We start from the raw sequence: 22,490 nt of genomic DNA on the forward strand, positions 1-22,490 counted from the left end.
CAAATAAGTGGTTTAAGAATCAGAACTATCTGTTCCAGTTTGTTTAGAAGCCCTAACTGAAGTTACTCTTTGAGATATTTGATGTTTGAAGATGTTTGAAGATGGCTGTGGGGCAACACATGAATGGAACATCTTCTGATGACAAAGTGAGATGAAATGTTTCAACTTAAGAGGTGAGGAGTACACAACAGGAACTACAACACTTCGAAAAACAAGCCCAATATTCAGCCCTAACCCTGCTTGAGGTCTGACCACGACAAGATTAACAACAATCCCAGGATATAGTTAAAATGCCGTTCAGCCTCTCTGTTATGTACTGAGACACCGAGGCAACAGTGAAAAATATCAACTGGTGAACCTGAACAGGATTAAGATGCTTCAGCGTGGAAACAAATGTAAAAAAATGACACCAACACTACACTCACGGAGGAGCATGCTCTGAATCAGCACAGTTTGTGCGTACGTGACCGCATCAAGACTAGAATGCTTCCTTTGATTCTTGAAAAGGAGGTGGAACAAGATGGATGACAAAGACCAACAGCGAGGCTACATGAGAGACAACCACAAGGATGGCAGCTGAGGAGAGTAATATCACAGTGACACCTACTGGGCGACATGAAAACATACATCAGCTACACAATCAGGGCCAAGCATGGTGGCCATGTTTTGGTGCATTGGTTATCCCTTGAATACATTATATATTGACCGTTCCTTTTTACATATATTATTCAAAAAAATGGTTTGAATAATATCTGCGCACAGTTACAGCTCTAGCTTTCTAACTCCATCAGCAGAGGGCTCATTAAAAGAAAAAGTTAAGAGTGGATGATGAGAATGTAAAATAGCTGTATGACTTCTGCTATTGAGTCAAAACATATTACATCAGATTTTCATGTTTCTGTTGGAAGTATCACAAATGTTTTTTTATGTCAGCAGTGATATAAAACTTCTCCAGTCATTTGGCTACACGTCATTTTAACTTGCTGTAATATAAACATGGTTGTATTGCATCTATAACCAGACTGTAATAGGAAGTCAGTGCAGCCATGAACCATGCAAAAAAACTAAAAAAACATGGGAAGATCATGATTTTGAGAATGAGGGGCAGTTAACGGAAACGTACAGCACTGATGAACAGTTGCTTCATACATGCAGTAGCTCTGAAAACAAAAAAGAAATCCAATTGTATGCTGTTCAGAATGAAAATAATATCAAGCTTTCACTAAAATCTCAGGCTGGCAAGCTCTAAAAAAAACACTCAATGCTGATGTGTGCTCTCCGCTGCACGGTTAATGTTGCAGTTGACAAAAAGAACACAAAGTAATCATAGATAAAAAAGTCTATGTAAGCTAGAAATTAACCTGACTCCAAGCGTACATTTACAATATTGTACTATACCTAAATACATCTGGAAACTGAATTTGATGACCGCGTTGTAACATGTGCTATGTTAAAACTTGCAGCCACATTTCCTGTTATGGTCTTCACACATATTACAGTCTAAATTTGGCCTGAGGCAGCATGTATACAAAGTGCTAAAAAGAAATACACCAATTTTACTAAAAGTGGTGTGGAGCAAAACAAGAAGATGGAAAAATCCAGTGGTTCTGGTGGCTAGAATGAGTATGGAGTCTAAAAGATACAGAAATCACTTTAACTATAAAATACATGTATGGGAATACTTGATGTTTATCCCTTCTTAATTCTCATTGAGCACATATTCTTCCAGTCGAAATAAGTTCTACTGCTGCTATTTTGCACATTCTCTAACTACTTTAATCAATAAAAAAGTCATACTAAAGCTATCTACAGTATATATCTTCCTTAATATGTTTTACGTGCCCAGTTTCCCCACAGGGCATCACTCAGGATGTCAAACTTACATGTTTTACATTTTAAGGTTAAGAGGGAATGTGTAAGACACTGATCTGCTGTGGCCCTGTGCAGGTTTGTAGAGGAGCGCAATCTCAAACACGTACCGTCTTTGTAGGACAGACTGCCGGTGGAGAATTTTTTGCGATGTGCACGTGCGTAGTCCTGCAGGTTAGGGGCGCTAGAGGACCCACCTAGGACTGTGGTGCTGAAGAGCCCGGCACACTGAGAGCCTGCGAGGGGGGCGGGGCTGGGGTTAGTCACCACTACATATCATGCTGTTATCAAACAACTATCCAGAGAGAGACAGGAAGAGAGAAAAAGAGACAGAAAAACAGAGAAAAAGAGACAGACAGGCAGACACAAGGACCCAAAGGAGACCATGCATCTCGTACCAACATATCTGCGCTCTGCACAAGATGCTGCAGAACGTTTTAAAGTTTAGCCACTACGATGTCAGGCAATGGGGCTAAAAGGAAAAAATCAACCCTAAAATCCTTTCAGTTTATTATCAATTTGTGACACATTACATGCATTAAGTGCGATTTTGTAATTGAGTGTATCCTAGGGGTGTCACGATCTCGATTTAAAATCAAAAATTGATCAAAATGAGCTTTTGATTTTGACTATCAAAATCAAAAGCCGGATCGGCGATTCCCCCAGTATTGTTTTCTCTTTCCAACCCCGCCTTCTTGCGCACATCCGAAGAAAAAAACAACAACACACAGCGTGGCTTACCGGCTGGTAGCATGCAGCTAAAGACATAGGGTAACGTTAGCTTAGCGGTAGCCTGCAGCTGCTCTTTTTCCAGCCACTGCCGGAGTCGGTGATGACGGAGAAACAGAACAACTTTAAAATCCTTCTGCTTCCATGAAGTCACCCGGGGGGGGGGGCTACATGTCGCCTTCGCCGTGAGTGAGTCATGTAAACTCAAAACTAAGGTAGAGCATGTGAACTCCAACGAGACTGCATGGTGTGCTCATGTGCATCTCGTTAAACTAATGGTGCATTAAATTGCACTTTGTTGTTGTGTGTCGCAAGAAAATGTTTAAAGGTCCCATGGCATGAAAATGTCACTTTATGAGGTTTTTTTAACATTAATATGAGTTCCCCCAGCCTGTCTATGGTCCCCCAGTGGCTAGAAATGGCGTTAGGTGTAAACCGAGCCCTGGGTATCCTGCTCTGCCTTTGAGAAAATGAAAGCTCAGATGGGCCGATCTGGAATCTTCTCCTTATGAGGTCATAAGGAGCAAGGTTACCTCCCCTTTCTCTGCTTTGCCCGCCCAGAGAATTTGGCCCACCCATGAGAGAGAGAGAGAGACATCATGGCTTTCAAACAAGCAAAGTGGCAGTTGGTCAAGGCCACACCCCACCCTCCACCTTGCCCCCCTCTCCTCCTCAATAGCTACAGACACAGAAATGGCACACCCTAAGGAAAGCTCATTGTGGGACTTCGCTCTAATGGCTGTAATTCTGCACCAAGGCTGAATTCGGAATTGAAGGACTTCAGATACAGTATTAGGGGACCACTAAGGTCTATATAAAAGAGACTTCAGATACAGTATTAGGGGACCACTAAGGTCTATATAAAAGCATCCAAAGAGCACCATGTCATGGGACCTTTAAATCAAAAATGTAATCGAGTTGTAACCTTGAAATCGAAAGTCAAATTGAATCGTGACAACCCTAGTTTATCCACTTTCCCTTGTTCTCTTCACTTCATTTCCTACTTTTCCCAAAAGGAAACTAGCATGTCCAAACAGAGAGCGTAAAAGAGTAGCATAGAAAGAGAAAGTAGTTGGAGGAAAAAGCAACATAATTTGATTCCTTCCTGTATTACTGTTGAACAACACAGCAGCTCCAAAGGAGGGGTTGTTCTTTAATTCTGCAGGACTGACACTAAAACGTGATGTGTATCTCTGATGTTTTTAAAAACACAGCTGAGACTGCACCACTGTATATGTGCTGGATATCATTCAATACACATACCGTTGACAAGACAGTGGTAAGAAAAACTAACCACCAAACAACAAAGTTGACACAGAAATTGCAAGTTTAGGTGGATTTTTCTCTGCAGTGTCAGTCATTCTACTGGGTGTACATTGAAGGGGGAAATGAGGCTTAGTGCGATGGAAAGAGGAGGCAGTGAAATGTTAATCTCTACAGAGCTGCATAAAGGTTGACACTAACTCTGAAGAGAATTTAACGCCTCAGTTGAGTATAAGTACATTGCCACTGGTAGACATATTTGATGTTTTTCATCACATTTAGCTCACATGAATGGCGTGAAAAACAATCTCACAATTGATTAACTTCTTGATGCAAAACAACTGAACGTTGAGACCATTTTAAAAACACTGGGCTCATCATCCAGACAAAGATTAACCACAGTGTTGGGATCAAATCAAAATTCAAATGCAGCTTCTCCACGCAAAATGCATGTTATTACAGGAGGACTGATAATCTCAGTCCTGGAAATCGAACCATGGTACTGCCTTCGGATTCTGAATTACAGTTACAAAACTGCAATATTGTCAGATGTTAAATGTTTTTTGAAGACTGATTTAAATCCCAAAACACAAATCATTAGTCAGTACTTTGTATTGGGAGACTAGTTTTCGTCAAAAACAAGCAAATGCTTTAACAAACACATTTATATCTCCATCTGGAGAAACAAAGTAAAGACCGGCTGCTTACAGGCATTCCCCACACAGCAAAAAACAGCCCTCAGAGCAGATTGTTTCCATTAATGAAAACATCCTCCCAGATCAAAAGTCATCTAATGAAACCTGTCCCACCCATCCCCATCACTCTGAGCCATTCCACTGTCATCTATACACACAGTTGCCATGGAAACAGTGCATTATGACACCTACCTAAACCACTTTGTTTCATCTCGGGGGATTGACGTGAGCATAACGAAAAGAGGCGATAACTGCCTACTTTGGAGGATGAAGTCTCTGACAGAACCTGGTGGGAACACACACACACACACACACACACACACACACACACACACACACACACACACACACACACACACACACACACACACACACACACACACACACACACACACACACACACACACACACACACACACACACACACACACGTCAGTGGTAACAGGGCAGCTGGAGTGTATTTGATATCATGCACCAGTCTCCACTGCTGGCTGCTAGTTTGCAGAGTGAAATATGACCTTCAACAAGAGGAGAGGCCAAAACCACAGAAGAGAAGCTCTGGGTCTATAAAACACACTGATTATATAAGTAAATAAACAAATACACTAACTAAACAGCTAAACTGACCAGTGATTTGATGTTTGACAGTGGGTTCATGGACAAAACTAGAAATAAACTGATTTTAGAAGTAGGAGTAATGAGTAAGGAGCCTGCTTCCTCAAAGATAAGGTGGATTAGTCTGCATCAATCAGACTTTATTTGTATAGCACTTCTCATAGGTATAAAATGCAAGACAAAGTGCTTCACAGAATCCAGACAAAGCGATAACTGGTGCTGCAATTAATAATACACTCAATAATAACAGCATTCACTAAAAATAAAAAGCAGGAGCTGAGGAAATGCTGTCATAAATCTCATCATTTTCCAGCGAGGAACCACCAGAGACAGGATTAGAAATAGATAAAAACTCCAACTTGGTATATACCAACATACACCAAGAAGTAAAATGCATAGATAGATAGACAGATACATAAATAGATAAATAAACAAAGCTCAATTAAACGCCAGACTAAAAAGGTAAGTCTTTAGTTTGCTCTTAAAAGTATCAACATTCTCTGCTGCCCTCGGGAAGGCTGTCCCAGAGGGGTGGACCAAAGTAACAGAAAAATGTCTCACTGTGGGTTTTTGTTTTGACTTTAGGGATAATTAACTACCAGATGACCTGTGGGTTCTAGGAGGGTTCATAGGCTAAAAGCAAGTCTGATAAACAGATAGGACCAAGACAATTGAGATCTTAATAAACTAAGAAAATGACCTTAAAATCCATTTTATAGCTAACAGGAAGCCAGTGAAGAGACTTTAAAATTGGTGGAATGTGTGCGCTCTTTGTGGTCCTAGTCAACACACGTGCAGCTGAGTTTTGCAGTAATTGTAATTGAGCTATATTCATTTTAGGGAGACCAGAAAGGAGAGCATTACAATAGTCAATCCTGCAGGTAAAAAAGTCATGCATTAATGCCTCTGTATTCTATGACTAGTCTGCATCACCTCCATGGATCCAGTCTTATGATTGCGTATGAGTGGGGACCTCCTCTGAATGGTGATTGGCTCAGACAGCGGCACGGCACGGTCGGTCTCATCTCGTGAGAGGTCCTCCAGGCTGCCAGGGTCGGTCTGTTTCTGCCCGTTCTGAATGGAATAAGCAGAGACAATACAATATGCTGCTATCTGCAGAACAAAAACATAGCGAAATTGCTTGGTTGGGATTCTACCTGGCGGGCTACCTCTGCAGAAGCGGGCCTGAAGCCAAAGCCGGTCGGTGCGTTCTCCTCCTCCTCGACGCCTTTGACACCAGGGCTGAAGTGAAGCTCTACGTGGAAGCGTTCCTCTGAGGAGATGTCCTTCAGAGGGAAACAATGGAGATGTTACTACTCGATACACTAGCTCAAATAGGATACCTACGTTGAATAAAACATTTTCTGATATTTTGAGGAATATAAAATATTCTCTCAATTGTTACATTTTGCAAGTAGCCATACAAGAATGTTGTCTGAATAGAATACACTTTAAACTGGCAAAATTATGATATAAATCAGAAACTGTCAGAGTAAGTGCAGAAGGGTACAAATCTGAGCGATTGCGGATGACAGCTTCTGGTTCTCAATAATTGGTGATATGAAAACATTTTGGTCACAAACGTATATTGAGGTTCAATACTAATAGCAGGCAGATTTATGTAGTAGGTGCTTCAAAATCTCAGATTATCTCAGATATTCAACCTTTAGAATTTAAACATTGAGGAACTAGTGCACTTTTTGGGTCAAGTATACACTTGAAAAACGTCAGACAGGTGGACAGACAGGCAGGTGCTACCAGGATGATACGATGTCATGGAGGCCATGTGCCAAGGCAGCTGCACAAACATTTAAAAAAACAATGCTCATAGCATGTGACTTGAGTAGCCAACCACTATTGTTTTGTGAGTGTTCGTTGGAACTGACTGTATGGACTGGGAAGCTGCAAATGAATTACCCATTGGGATACATAAAGTGTCTAAACTGGAAAAAAAACACTACCTTATTGTTGTCCTCATAGAGCATAATGACAATCTGAGTCATGTAGTTGAGTTCAGAGACAGCACTGAGGTAATCCATGGCACGCTTCCACTGCTGGTCCTTCTCCTCCTGTCAAACACACACGCACACACGCAAAAAACCTCAGTTTCAACTTCCACCCCCATCTGAGAAACATTCAAAGTTCTGTAGGACTGATTTTAGATTACTTACATTGAGCAAGCCTCCATAGCGGAAAATGCTGAGCAGGGAGTGCACGTGACTCTCACTGGTGAAATATAAACGGGTCCTGACATGGCGCCCAGGAGACATCACTCCGCGAGAGTACCTGTGAACAAGACACCACTGTACTAGATGCTCCAAAAAGATGTCTACAGTCAGTCCAAACAGCTTTGTATTGAATTCAATTGACTCACAGAGGGTGCAGTTTGTTGACAGACTCGTCCTCGTGGGTCCTCTGCAGGTCAAGCTGGATCTTTCTGACCAGTGGGAGGCAGTGGGCGTATGCTATGTCCAATTTCTCTACTCTATTTATGCCATATTCCTGCAGAAAACAAACAGAACAATGTGCTAAAATACTACATGGCCTCTAAAAACTTTTGGGTGTTAATTCCTTGTTACACAGTAAACAGAAACAGGTTCATTTTCAGGTATAAGTAAACAGTTCAACTATATTGCATATCACATTTCCCCCCTTTAATTTCTGCGCCAGCATGGTTACTATATTTTCCTGTATCTTGTTTATGCCTTTTAAATGTGAAAGACTTTGTATCTGACTAGTCTTTATAGAAAGAAGTCAAAACATTTGTGCAGAATTTAAGTAACTTCATTTTTAAATCTAGCCACTGTGCTTTCCTCTTGGTTCTCTAAGCTTATCTTGAAACTAAAAACTGTAACAATCCCTAACAATGTTTCTTTGCAGTGGTCCAGATGTAACACCTCTCTTCCTCCTCTTTCTCTCTCTCTCTCTCTCTCTCTCTCTCTCTCTCCCTCCCTCTCCCTCTCACCTGTGGGATTACGATGTCAGCCAAGGCTCGAGACAGTCTGAACAGCTCCAGCGTGTCCTCCAGGCCCAGAGTAGCGTTGTGGATGACATCGTACTTCACACAGTCATAAATGTCAGGTATTTTACTAATGTCGTAGCGGCCATTCTTCATGCGGAAGTCTCTCTCAAGTTTGGACCAGCGCTGCAGCATCAGCTCCAGTGTCTCACTGTGGTACAACTGCAGGTCTGGTGAGAGGGCATTTGACATTGCATATAGTACTTTGATAGAAATTAGTTCCAGAGTATCGTGATATTGATTCTGCAAAGACTTTTTCAAAAATAACTTTTCAAAGCTTTGAAGGCCACAAATGAAATCAGTTCACCTATTAAAGTGGAGACAAAAAACTCAAATCTTAAAACCTGTGAATATCAATCCAAAATACCTACATATAATAGTGACTGTATAACTAGCGAGAAGTTTTTTTTTTTTATTTCGGGTCATCCAACTTTCTCATTGCAACGAAAATGTTGTGTGCCGAACATAAAAAGCTTAAAACCTTGAGATCATTCAAAGTCTGTAAGAGGATTTGGGCTCACCAGCTGACTTGGGGTCCTCCATCCTTTTGCGGATCTGGGAGGTGAGGCTCTGAATGAGGGCGTAGACCTGGTCACATGTGGCCACTGGGTTCTCCACTATCTTCATTGAGTTCACCAAAGAGGCACTACAGGTCGGGGCCAGCTGTCACACACGCATAACAAGAGAAAAAGCACAAAAGGACTTTTATTGAATAGCCAATTATACAAAACAAATTAATACTGACTGCTTTCACGTGACAAAGACCTCAAAAGCCCAAGGCTGCTAAAACTTTGTCATTTGATTTAACAGAGCAAAATGAATATAGATAATTCATCTGCAAACAGTTAGCTCAAGAAATACAATCCTTTCTGCTTTCATTATAACAGATTAGTAATCCTCTAAATGATCAAAAGAGAAATGGTCACAGCCAATTAGGTACCCAGGTTTAAAGCCAACACCCTGTCTCTACACATCATCCCCTCAGTCTAACAGTAAGAATACATTACTATTTAAAGATTCCGTTTGGGAGGAGTAGCTGTAGTGGAAGATTTCGAACACGCACAAAAACATGTAAGCATTTAAGTTTAACCACAGATCTGTGCTTGAGCAGTTAAGAGATGAGTGCTTCAATGGCACATTTACCAGCTAGGTATTTAAACCAAATGTATGAATTTAAAGCAACAAGTTTTTTATATCATCTATCAGGCTCTGGTTCAACACTGGCTATCCCGAGAATTAGTAGCATTAACAGCTGTCCTGTGTCTTGCGGTGTCCCAGGTCAAATTTGAACCGACGGATCTCTTAGCTGCAGTTAACCTGTAAATTATTGTACTTGAACAGTAGCGTGTCCAAAAGGCTGCAGCCAGACTCTTGAAAAAACAGCCACATAAAAAGGTAATGACACATGACCTCACATTGTGCTTCCTGTGTAAAAACCACTGGCTGCACACAAGTGCACACAAGTCCAGCAATTTACAACAGTGTTTCTCAAGGTTGTTTTCCTGCTCAGGCCCTCAAAGAGCAGACAAAACATTTAGCTGAGAGCGTTCGACACAGTTAGCTAATCACCCTATCAAAGTCCTCGTCAGTGAAGTCCCGGTCCCTCTGCAGAATCTCGTGGAGTCGGGCCTTGACACGGTGCTGGCAGCTGCTCAGCGAGTCGCTGTCGTTGTCCAGCAGCCCGTTCATGTTGGCGCTCTTCACCATCTGCACCAGGATGGGTGTCAGCTCACCCTCCAGAGCCAGCAAACCCTGCTCGCACACGCACGCACGCACACACACACACACACACACACACACACACACACACACACACACACACACACAATGAAGTGGTAATCTGGGATTTGTTTTTGGTAACATCTTTGATGCAAAGTGATAATTAGATTATTTGTCAAAAGTGTGGCCGATACTTTGACGCCTCGCAAATGACAACTAGCATGAGCTGTTGTACTGGGACTAAGGAGACCAAACACCATGACATTTTGTGACACGACGGATACTGTTGACACTGACAAGTTATTTCTACACTTTATAAATATAATGTATCACACACATTTCACCGAATAATATGGTAACAGTTTAGTTTAACAGTTGAGTTATTTTGACACAACTCAGCAGTCCTTTCTAGCTTGGAGAATGTAGCTTTCCTTTTCAGAACACTTACATTCTTCTGGGAACCTCTCCCCTTTTCTGTTCATGTCATTTGAGATTCTGCGGGTGGCGCTGTTTTCTTTCTATTCAACTAGGTTGTTGATTCCAGCTTGTTTTAACTACACTTTATTTTCTATTAATTCTAGACTCACACAGCTGTTGACATTTCTGTAAACATAAAGATTTACCACCTGGAATTTTCTTTTTCGGGAACGGCCTGATCAATATGAAGCTGTCTAGTACAGCCAGTCTAATCTGCTGGCCACTGAGCAGCTCCACTAGAGCAGTTGGTGTTAATTGTTTAATTTTTTGAGTTAATTCTTAGCAAAAAACACTTAGTTCTTTCACAAATATGTACTCATCCATGTGTAATTACTTCCACCAACTAATCAAAGTATTGTCGTAAGCGTAGAATCTGACATTCAGAATCATTCAGAATGACGGCAGCCATGTAGCGCCTCCATCTTTAAAATACATTAGCCAAAGAGGAACATACATCTCCCCCCCCACCCTAAGAAGAAAATAAAGGGAAAACACAACATTTTCCTGGTGCTAAAACGATACTTTTAAAAACGGTGCCTATATATATTTATATTTATTATTTTTTCTTTTAAAAAGAAGCACAAAACGACATTTGGCGACATTATACTACAGTTTGTTTAGTGCTAAGGCAAAATTAAATTATTTATTAGAAATGTAATAACTTATATAACTTATTGCACCAGTAAGTTCCTGTTAAACAAAAAGAACCACTGGATGGGAAAAGGGTATTTTACAATAACTTTGAATGCAGCTGGGGCTGGCGAGGCGAATATCAAGTGAACGCAACATCTGTGTCGTTTTTCCAACAACAGCAGCTGCACACTGTCATGCGTTCCTCTCCAGTGAAATACAGACACACTTTTACACCGTTTAGCTGTCTTGCATTTTAACTGTGTTTACTCCAGCTGCAAGCTAACGGTAGGCTAACGTTACCTGCTGCCAAGTGTAGTGTTAACTAGCGTGACATGCGGCGATGTTTAGGTTGCCTCTAACGTCCGTTTTCGGAGCATCAGAGAGAAGCGCAGGCATGCCTCGGATCTACACGATGATGGATGACATTTTCCCATTCAAAACGGCGATTTTCGCCGAAAAGCGACTAGTTTGCAGGTATGATAAAATAGGTAACCCCTTATTTGGTGGTTATAAAAAATTTCAAAGATTTCAACTGGCCATTGACTGAATCCTTTTTGTGTGTATCCACGATGACACAGAGCAAAGAAATGTATGGAGATCTTAGAGTACTGGAATACTGCACACCTTTGCGAAAGCTGCGGCCGTCATCTGCACCCTGCCTTCATCAGATGCATATATCTTCAGGTCGTGTCTGTAGGTGCTGTGTAACCGCAGTAACCCACAGCCTGGAAATCCAGCATAGTCTCCTACAACAAAAACACAGTGCCAACAACAACTTTAGTGAATACACAGACCTTGCTGGTTAAAAAGTCACTGTAAACCTGGTGCTTTTGTGCACGAGCACAGACTGTGATAATGTCACCACCTTGCAATCTCTTCTTCCATAAACCTCTACCGTGTTAGAACAACAAGGTCACTAGCTGAACTCCGTGACCCACCTGCAACTGGGTTAAAACACACCCGGTGATTGTTTGCCTTGCTTTAATGGGGAGTGTCCCTTTCCCTTTTCTTTGTTTACATCTCTGTCCTGATGTTCAATTCTATCCTTGTGGTAGCTTATTTCCTTTAGTAAGAGTCACGAGTCAAGAGAAAGAGGGATGAGCTGTATTTAGGCAGCACAGCATTTAAAATAAAAACTTATTTTAGGTTAGCAAATAACAAATATTGTTTAATGACATAAATAAGAACAGCTTTTGTATTAACATAGCTGTTGATATAGACTATATGTGATTGTAAACCATTAATACAATATTTGTTTATGTGGATCCTCCACTGTGTTCTGTACCTAAAACGCACGAGTGAAATGGAACTTTTGACCCACTTTTCATGTCCCTCTTCCCACCTCTGTGGATCAGTGAATGCTCAGCGTTGTGGCCCAATAAGCAATTAAAAATCTCTTAAATATGATGCCACAGCCTCTTACTGTACAAAAAACAGAAGTGTTGATTGTGGTTTGCATGTGTAGCTGTGTCTGTGCTTAAGACCATTCTGAATATGTTTTTTCCTGCTGCTTTAACACCTCTTTAACCAACACTGAGCACAGATACTGTATATTCCATTACCGAAAGAATATGGATATGATCCTGGAGGAGCAGGTGGGCGTGATTTTTATTTTTGAAATAACAGCTACAGTAATTAAATACGGTTTTCTTTCAGTATGAAATCACTGTTGTGTCTCTCACCTTGACCCCCGGGGTACATACAGCGGAAGGCCCTTCCCAGCTCCTCGGCCTGAACTCTGCCAGCAGGAGTCAGCTCTCCTCCCCACTTCAGCACCAGCAGCAGAGATGGACCTTCTTTACGCGTGTCTGAAAACCAAATCCACAGGACCGCAGAAACACTCAGACTTCAGTATTCTGGCCAGCTTGAGCTTGGCAACATACTATTTTGAGTAGGAGGTAAAAAAAAAATGGCCTCAATATCTTCCTACCTTCTTCCTCACTTGAGGTTTTGGGCTGCCCATGGGGCAGGTAAGTTAGTTGCACTTTTCTGTTGATCCCCGAGAAGTGTCCGTACCTTTATTAGCAATAAAATAAGACAAATCTGAAAGCTGTTTATGGATAAACATGATTTTATGCCTTTTTCTACCTCTGATAACAAGGACCTGGCCGTTACTAATGATAATGATGACTACTAACAATGTGGTGTCGACCAGTGTCGAAACAGGACCAGGATGTGCAGTTACATGCTAGTAATCCCTTATCAAAATACAATGATCTGTCACATTCAGATGTGAAGATACATATTTTAGACTTCAAGGGTGATTTGAAGAATACATGACCAAAGTTGCGTTGAGTTCCTTTGACGCATGTTGGGCATATAAAAGGTTTGAGAAAGACAACTGCCTTCTGCGTAGAGGCTGTTTAAAAAGGACATGCACTGAAGCCTTAACAGCCACAGCAAATCAAATGTTCTTGGAAGCGTGCATTGCAGATGGTGACCTTTTAAAAACTCATTTGTCATGAGCACAGCAGGAAGCCAAAGACAAAAGGAAACTCTGTCCAAATCACGTTGAGGAAATTCTACAGAAGGTGAGCTTCAGAAAGTGAGGCTATGTGTATAATACCAAATCAACTTAATCATTGTACAGCATACTTGACCAAACATTGGAGTTCTTGCACAAGTTCAAAGTTCTCTAAACAACCATTATGGTTTAGAAACAATCTAGTTCATTTTTGCAGTCTATCATGGTTTAAAACGATTTGCTGAGATGACCTAGAACTGAATTCAGTGAATATGAGATCAGGGACTAGTGGTGAATAAAGTGACCCAGTTCACTTCACTCACATTTCCAGAACAGTCTTCAGTTGCTCCAGTTTGGACTTCTTCTCTTCTATCTCGCAGTCATTGTGCTGTCCTAGTTCTGCTAACAACTGCCGTGTGATGTCCAGCACCTCCTGTTGAGGTTTAGAGTAACAAGCTTACACACAAAGTTAATCACACACAGGCTGGGAGATATACGAGTCAGGTATTACAAGGTAAAAGCCTACACCATGACTTTTTCTGATTTCATGTTACCTGCAGTTGTTTTGGCTTCTTCAGCTTTAATTTCCCCGTTTTATATCCTCCATATTTTTCAAATAGATCAAAAAACCTGGATGAAACAAAGACAAACTTCTAATTAATCAAAAGGTCTTTCAAACGGTCTAAAAAAAAAAAGATAAGACATAAGCTAGAGATAACCTACATGGGGTTGCGAACTTCCATCTTCATCTTTTGTTTGGGCGTTCTGTCACCATGTCGGATGACAGCGATGACACAGCGTAGCTCCATCCTGAAGAGTGTGAGAGTAAGTTAACATCAACAGTAACATCCCATAAATGGACTCTTCTTCCATCAATCTACACAAAAATCTTGCAACTGTGTATGACATTTACAAATAAGTTATGCAGTTCCTTCCTAAACTGTGCAAAATGTTGTGAGAAGACTTTTAAGAATATTAAGAATCTTAATAAATTAGAAAAAGACAAATAAGATGGGTGAAATTTGCAAGAACAATACACTAAAGCCAATATATGCTTCTGCGTTAAATCTACGCGCTGTGGGGAGTCTGCACAGAACAATAAATCACGCTTAAGAGCTACCTGACTCCTTCGTAAAGGTTTAGTTACAAAGTAGCAGCTACATTTTTGAGAAGGAGGCTGTTTTAGTGATTGGAAGTTGATAAGTTCAGTTGGAGTTTTCTAAACTGGTGTCCAAGTGCAACCTGTGAGGTCACTAAAATAAAATATAATAATATGTACACAATATGTAATAAGCACACCCCTGCTCTGCAAACATTTTGCTAAACTAGTTTGACTGCTGTTACCAGGGATGTGATTGGCAAAGGTCCAAAAAGCGGGTAAATGCGTTGCCATCCACCCGCGCAATGGACAAAAACACCGCCACGCCCTGATCACATACCATCTAGGGCTGCACAATTAATCAAATTTTAATCACGATCACGATTTTGGCTTCCCACGATCAAATTTGCGTGATCGAGCGATATTTAAAATGCGTCATTCCCTCCATAGAACAGTTTTTGCAAAGCCAATCTAGCGCTCCATAAACCACTGTCTGATCACATGTCTCCATGAGCCAATCAGAGCTGTTCCCTGCCTGCACCGCGCAGCTTAGTTTCTAGATGTAGACCGTCACAGAGGACAGAGTAACGGGAGGAAAATTCCACAACAGGTAGCAGTCGGTCATCATAAGCCGGTCACAATGTTTACCAGTTTACCAGTAAACGCAACATTTTGTCCCGGCTGTGTTGTTTTTCAGACAACAGAAGTGACCAGTGCTAGTTTGTGTCTTTTAGCTCATAGCTTTAGCAGCAGACTGTTGGACGTCCCGCTGTTGGAATCCTACAGTGAAATACAGACACACTACACTGTTTAGCAGTCAGCATTTTAGCCGTGTTTAATCCTTTTATATATGTCAATGGTTTAATCCAGTTACTACTGTGGCTAACGGTAGGCTAACATTACCTGCTGTGTAACGTGTTATTAGTGTTTACTAGCGTGACATGCAGTGATGTTTATGTTGCCTCTAACGTGGGTTTCGGAGCATCAGAGCGCAACGCAGACATGTAAGTGGCAGTGTAATGAGCCACAGAAATCCGTGTAGCTATTTCGTCCGGTAGATAGCAGGCACCACATGTGCCGTTAAGTGAACAGAAAATTGCGTTGTATCTTTCACGGCAAACATGCATGTGTGGAAAGCGGTCGCACAACAGCTGAAATGGCATACTCCTTCACAGTATCCTTATCCACAATATGGATGTAAAAGCAGTTATAATTATATAATTATGTGACAATAAAATTTGTTTTGGCTAAAATCAACAAATAATCGTGATAATTAATCGTGATCTCAATATTGATCAAAATAATCGTGATTATCATTTTGGCCATAATCGTGCAGCCCTAATACCATCATCATACCCTCATATATTATATTTCTCTTTGTTTGTTTAACTGGTGGAACTTGCAAGAAGCAATCATTCTACCCATCTAGCACCTCACATAGGGCTTAATATTAAGCTTTTACATGTTTTTGGAGGGTAACCTTGGGGTCCTCCCTCAAGAAACTGAAGGTTTTGACTTAAAACTATGCAATTTCACATAATTTTGGATCATTATTATTATTATTATTATTATTATTATTATAGATAACGCCCAAAAAGCTTAAAGACAAAACTTGCTTGCTATAGTTAAAATGATTATTGTATTATTTACACATCACAGCCTTCATCTGAACATTTAATTCTTCTGGCGTTTGCCCTGTAAAATCATATTCTTTAAATCAAAAGAGCAATTTATGAAAACTGCTAAGGCTTTTTAAAGCCTTGAATCATTCGTCAATCGGAACAACTGCAGCTGAAGTTAGGTGATTGTCAACAGTGTTTTGATATCATGCAGTGGTCTCGGTTATGGGGATTTTCTATGCTGTACTATTAAAACAATCCGATTGGCTGGAGAGTTTGATAGTTTGCGGACAACAACATCTGATTGGATAGAAGCAAACAATGCTTTCGCAGTTTTTTTTTTTACATTTTTTTTTACATTAAGGAAGGAAGTCACAGCTTCCACAGACTACAGAAAAATATTTTTTTAACGGATCTACATGATTCAAGTGGGTTGTGTTTTTTTAAGTAGGAAATTCTGGAAATCCGAATTGATCCAGAGAAATCACAACCCGTATTATGACTCACATGGTCCCTGACGTGGTGGGAACGATGGGGATGTCCTCTGCTTCTGTAGGGATGGACCAAGGAATCTGAAACTGGGGAGCAAGCTCACGCATCACGATGTTCCTAAAGAGCCATTAAGACACACAAATAAAATCAGCAAATCTGAATAAGAAAATAACCAAATCAAGCTCAGGAGAAAATGTTGCAGTGGACAAAGAATAACAAAAAATAAATGAAATACCCGAGGATCTTGGCACAGTCGTCATAGTACTTCATTGAGTTCTTCACAAAACTGAAACCATTGACATCACAAACATAGGAGTGTCCATTGGCTCGGAGAAGATCGAAGCCACACACAGTTTGCTGCAAAGAGAGGAGAGGAGGACACATTTTCTTTCACTGAGGTTGAGATACAACAGTATCAGCAATGCACCTCCACGAATAGGTTGGGTATTGTTTTGTTTTTTTTCGATACAGGTGCTAAAACGATCTTTTTGAAAACGTTTTAAAATGATGCCGTGCCTAAATGGTGCCTGAACCGACAGTCACGTCATTAAAGAACAGCCTGTTTATTGCTAAATAATTGATTTAAAATGGTAATAACAATAACTTACTCTATTTCACCAGTTAATTGCTGTTTTACAACAAAAAGAAGAACCACTAGATGGCAGAAGGGTACTTTACAGCAGCAGCTTGAGTTTCCCAAGGTGCACCACAATGCACCACAAGTTCACCAGGTGCACTTGAATGCCATATTGGCAGCGGGTTTCAATACGCAATCCTAAAAACGAATCAAGACAATGCCTTTGCTTACCTTGAATGCTAGGCAGACTTTACGGGCCACCAGTTTCTCCATGGCTGAGAGCATGACGGGGTAGCGGACCTCCTTGCCCTCGCTGTCTCTCTCCACCTTTCCGTCCAGAGCAGGGGACTTCCGAGCCTCAGCATGAGCATAGTCAGGCCCCACAGTGTACACCTGAGGTCACATTAAAAACCACCAGACATCCTCTTAATCTAAAAATGTCTTATATGGGTTTAACTGACAAAAAAAAGAAGATTGTCCCATAACACAAAAATGACCATAATGAGAGCAGTGAAGTGGGAGGGGAAGTGTTTCTTTCCAATTCTATATTACCATTTCAACTTTTTCTTTAAATGGCATCCCTTTAACGATGATACTTTACATAGAAACACGACTCGCCCGGATGAAATAACAACCCTAAGATTTATTGTTAACTTTGGCATGGTGAACAACACTGTAAACATACCAAGATTCTAAGCTTGGTGATTGGATGTTTTATGTGCATAGGCTTGTACGTTCAACTTTTCTATCAAAAGCACCAAATACTTAGTGAAAACAGTTGTTGATCTTTTGTACCGATGATGCAAAGGGAAGTTTCATGCCAATCCACATGCCAATGGGGAAAGTAAAAAGTGACTTTTGCTTCCAAAATCAGTGGTTTTCTTTGATTATAATAAGCAATACTGATCAGGGTGGTGATGGCGCAGTGGTTATGACACCTGCCTTTGGTGTGGGAGCTCCAGAGGTGTGCGACCTCTAATATATACTGTATATAGCATTGAATAAAAGCGTCAGCTAAATGACATATAATAATGTAATACTCAGTCTATACTCTACCTTGACATCTGTGCCATCTGTTGGCATGAACTCTTCATAGATGTAAGAGCCTGTCTTCCTCACGCTGCTCTCTGGTGAGTACACACTGCTCCGGCTCCCAATCTACACAAACCACAGTGAGTGAAAAATGTTGTCATTCTGAAAACACTGCTGTTGTTCACCAGTGCAACTGTGCACTCTGAATGCTCTCTATACCATCTGAATTAAAGGTTGCAGCTCCACGTCTGACAAAAGCCTGGCTGATTTATGATAACGCTCTTTATCTGCACAGCAACAGACTCATGTACAAGAAAAGCTATTAGGTGGTGCAGGTTACTGCCTGGTGTGTTTAAGTCTTATCTGTTGATTAGCAGCTGCTGACATTAATTAATTAACAGATAAAAGGAAGGGGTACATGCAAAATGTCAAGACCAGCCCTAAGCCTCTAACATTTTTCTGAGTCTAGAAGCAAAGTCATATCAATGCCTAACGAGTCAATGGCGTGTTACTGTAAATCACTTTCTGTGCAAAAGTAGCTGATAGAGACTGTCCTGTTTTAGCTACAACATTACCAAGCATTAAAATAGTGGTTGTTGAAAGTGGTCATTATGGCAACAGTAATCTGGTGGTGTTGATGGGACAGTTAAGGATGTTGCAGGACATTTTTTGTAGATGCCAGTTTCATCCCATCTTGCCACTGATTTTTCTTAACTGTAGTAACGTTGGATTTATAGGCTGAAAAAACAAGCCACAATGGCCAAAGCAGGGACCTTTCTGAAGAGTCGCTGGCTGCCACCACCAGCTGAGGTGGGGTAGTAGATGTAGACGTTGTGGTCTTCAGCGCAGACAGGCTTCTCAACAAAAGGCTTCTGGAATATCTCTCCGTTCACCTCCACATGGTCCTCTCCTTCCACCAGGTTGCACTCTGAGACACACAGAGAAAATGTTTCTGTGTGCCCTTTTCATTACCCCCTAAAATATACACAGATGACACCTGCCCCCCTGGGTGTTTATTCTTGAGCCATGTGTAGCAGCTCTGCACTCTGAACCATATGACACCGCTCAATGATTCATACAAAAACATTAATTACTGTCAAGGAAGGCAGATACATAAAACATCTGATAGCTGTCTCTACATCACTGTGCAAAAACAGGATTTGAGTGGCAGACCCATCATATCACAGCACTGAGGTATGGTACATTTGCAACTGCTTCACATTTGATACTATATTTATCCTCAAGCTGAAATAAAACCAATGCAGTCTTAGATGAATGGCCTTGGGATGCTGCATGGACAAGGGGCTGTTTCTTTTGCAAGCTTTTTCTGGAGCAAGAAAAAGCTTTAAAGTGCTCATATTATGCTCATTTTCAGGTTCATAATTCTATTTAGAGGTTATATCAGAATAGGTTTACATGGTTTAATTTTTTAGAAAACCATATTTTTTGTTGTACTGCACATTGCTGCAGCACCTCTTTTCACCCTGTGTGTTGAGCTCTCTGTTTTAGCTACAGAGTGAGACATCGCACTTCTGTTCCATCTTTGTTGGAGTCGCAAATGAGCAGTAGCTAGGTAAGGACTACTAGCCAGTCAGAAGCAGAGTATGAGGGTGTGCCCTGACAGTACCTAGGTAAGGACTACTAGCCAGTCAGAAGCAGAGTATGAGGGCGGTCCCCTGACAGTACCTAGGTAAGGACTACTAGCCAGTCAGAAGCAGAGTATGAGGGTGTGCCCTGACAGTACCTAGGTAAGGACTACTAGCCAGTCAGAAGCAGAGTATGAGGGCGTGCCCTGACAGTACCTAGGTAAGGACTACTAGCCAGTCAGAAGCAGAGTGTGAGGGCTGCCCTGACAATACCTAGGTAAGGACTACTAGCCAGTCAGAAGCAGAGTATGAGGGTGTACCCTGACAGTAGCTAGGTAAGGACTACTAGCCAGTCAGAAGCAGAGTATGAGGGTGTGCCATGCTAGCAGCTAGGCGAGCATTATAACGTGTGTTACAAAGTGACCACGTCTGTCTCTGAAGTAAAGGCTGGACTACAATAGAGCTGTTTGGAGCAGTTGGTGAACAGTGTTTTCTGTTGGAGATGGTAAGTCCCTTTGGGGGGGACTTTGGACATTTTCACTTTGTAAACATATAACGTGCACAAAAAAGATATATAAAAAAGAAAGAGAAAAAGCCAAAAGGCATAATATGAGCACTTTAAGTATCAAATGAAAAATAGAGTGAATATTGTCAAGATTTCTATTGCGTTTTCCCATGTAATGTTAACTGCGGTAAAGTAAAAAAAAAAAGAAGAGTTATATCAATAAAAAAACGTATCGAATATCACTAATGAGCCCGCAGACTGACCATCTGGTTTATCTGGGTCGCGGTTCAGCACAGCATAGCGTGGTAGATCAATCCCTTCTTCCTGCAGGATGCGATACACCTCTCTCCTGTTAAAAAATAAATAACATATGGTTATTGTATTCTCAAGGCTCACTTTGCTTTCGCGTGCATAATTTACCTAATACTGGAAATGTACACTTAGCGTTATGTCCGAGTACCTGTCCTGTATGTAGTACTGCATGTTCAGGTCGTTGAGGAGCAGAGGGTTTCTCAGTTTGGCGTAGCTCACTGCCTTATCCAGTGGGAATCCTGGTTTACATGCAGAGAAATCACTAAATAAAGCTCATAGATAATATGATGTTAACAACAAGGGAAAAAAACAATCTCAGAGTTATGCCTACGGAGACGTTAAGAGAAAACAAAAACACCTGAGGTACTGTAGACTCCAATCGAGAGACAGAATGACTCTGTTGGACTAAACATAATGCTGACATTGTGTTACCAGACAGGCACTCTATACAGCATATGGAACATGTGCATGCGTGTGTGGATTTATTTGATTTTGTATGATTTAAATCAAGACGTGCATATATTGCTTCTCTAGGAAATACGTTCAACATATTTCACGTAAACAGGATTCTCCAAGTTAAATTTAAGACTTTTTAAGACCTTTTTAATACCACCTAGAATAAAATTTGATGCCAACTTCACTGTTATATAACGTAAAATCAGTGTAGATTTTAAGCCAGAGAAAAGAAGAATTTATCAAATAATGTTACCTCAATTTAATTAAACATTTTTGTGAAGTGTGTTTGTACTCTGACAACATAAAATAGAAGTCACATTTAGAGCTCTTAGGCTATGAAACTAAAAAGAAAATACACACAAAATATTTATTTATGATGTTATGATGTTACTTATTTAATCCTATGAAAAGGACAAGAAAGTAAGACCTATGAAAACGAAATTTTATATTTTTAAGACTTTATTTTCCGAATATTAAATTTAAGACTATTTTAAATACTTTTAAGACCCCGCGGGTACCCTGTATGTAACAAGTGAAAACACACAAAAATGACTAAGTGTGTATTGTCACTTTGTCTGTATGGGGTTTTTGTTACCCTTGGAGTGGAAGGAGATGAGACAGTCACACAGAGGCCATTTGTCGACCGGCTCGTTGAGGATGGCGTCCTCTGGGAAGATGACCACGGTGATGTACTCAAACTTGCACAGCCTCTCCAGGATCTGGGTCATTGGCTTAGACTTGGACTTCTTCATCATGCAGCAGATCCCCACCACGATCTCTCGCTCCGGGGGCTGAATAAGGGAGAGAGAGTGGGAGGCCAACATTTCAATGATCTGGCTGAGGAAGCAAGAGGAGACAATGGTGGCTTTGTCTAATACATCTCCCATAAAACCTCTTGCTAAAGAACCGACTGAAATAGACTTCTGGAGTGTCTCCTCTTTTGAGAAAGAAAAAATAATTCATTGAAAATCGCCTATTAACCTGTGAGAACAGAAATTTGAATTAATTTGCACCAACCATAGTCTTAGAAAATGGATAGAAAGGCCATTGGACAGTTTCACATTTATAAAGCTAGGGAAAACATTGCAAATGTTTGGATAGATTACAGATTATAGTAAGGAGGTAATGTAAACTCAGCAAAAAGAGAAACGTCCTCTCACTTTCAACTGCTTTTATTTTCAGCCAACTTAACATGCATACAACTTTGTATGAACATAAAAAAATTCAACTACTAAGAACTAAACTGAACAATGTTACACAGACATGTGACTAACAGAAATGGAAAAATGTCGGAGGGTGAGGGCGAGAACCATGCCCCCCCAGAAATGT

At 40.8% G+C, this 22,490-nt stretch overlaps 1 protein-coding gene across 6 annotated transcripts in view; it reads right to left on the reverse strand.

Annotated features, from left to right (window-relative positions):
- ppip5k1a (diphosphoinositol pentakisphosphate kinase 1a) overlaps nucleotides 1-22,490 on the reverse strand; it is a 47,376-nt gene that overhangs the window by 17,242 nt on the left and 7,644 nt on the right. For 3 of the 6 annotated variants that reach the window (XM_039794673.1, XM_039794669.1, XM_039794672.1), the window contains exons 3-26: nucleotides 21,757-21,952; nucleotides 20,854-20,944; nucleotides 20,657-20,742; nucleotides 19,076-19,230; nucleotides 18,327-18,428; nucleotides 17,502-17,663; nucleotides 16,929-17,050; nucleotides 16,709-16,810; nucleotides 14,207-14,293; nucleotides 14,038-14,113; nucleotides 13,807-13,916; nucleotides 12,950-13,035; nucleotides 12,702-12,827; nucleotides 11,644-11,765; nucleotides 9,760-9,942; nucleotides 8,712-8,853; nucleotides 8,137-8,360; nucleotides 7,546-7,673; nucleotides 7,343-7,457; nucleotides 7,133-7,240; nucleotides 6,341-6,457; nucleotides 6,105-6,245; nucleotides 4,749-4,842; nucleotides 1,980-2,105 (exon numbers count right to left, since the gene is read on the reverse strand). In XM_039794673.1, coding sequence (XP_039650607.1) covers nucleotides 1,980-2,105; nucleotides 4,749-4,842; nucleotides 6,105-6,245; nucleotides 6,341-6,457; nucleotides 7,133-7,240; nucleotides 7,343-7,457; nucleotides 7,546-7,673; nucleotides 8,137-8,360; nucleotides 8,712-8,853; nucleotides 9,760-9,942; nucleotides 11,644-11,765; nucleotides 12,702-12,827; nucleotides 12,950-13,035; nucleotides 13,807-13,916; nucleotides 14,038-14,113; nucleotides 14,207-14,293; nucleotides 16,709-16,810; nucleotides 16,929-17,050; nucleotides 17,502-17,663; nucleotides 18,327-18,428; nucleotides 19,076-19,230; nucleotides 20,657-20,742; nucleotides 20,854-20,944; nucleotides 21,757-21,952 — 3,001 coding nt within the window. Of the gene's footprint in view, nucleotides 1-1,979; nucleotides 2,106-4,748; nucleotides 4,843-6,104; nucleotides 6,246-6,328; nucleotides 6,458-7,132; nucleotides 7,241-7,342; nucleotides 7,458-7,545; nucleotides 7,674-8,136; nucleotides 8,361-8,711; nucleotides 8,854-9,759; nucleotides 9,943-11,643; nucleotides 11,766-12,701; nucleotides 12,828-12,949; nucleotides 13,036-13,806; nucleotides 13,917-14,037; nucleotides 14,114-14,206; nucleotides 14,294-16,708; nucleotides 16,811-16,928; nucleotides 17,051-17,501; nucleotides 17,664-18,326; nucleotides 18,429-19,075; nucleotides 19,231-20,656; nucleotides 20,743-20,853; nucleotides 20,945-21,756; nucleotides 21,953-22,490 lie in introns of all 6 variants that reach the window. The other 3 variants (XM_039794668.1, XM_039794670.1, XM_039794674.1) reach the window with 2 other exon arrangements.

This window comes from Perca fluviatilis, chromosome 3 (assembly GCF_010015445.1).
Source record: "Perca fluviatilis chromosome 3, GENO_Pfluv_1.0, whole genome shotgun sequence".
NCBI classification, from domain to species: Eukaryota; Metazoa; Chordata; class Actinopteri; order Perciformes; family Percidae; genus Perca; species Perca fluviatilis.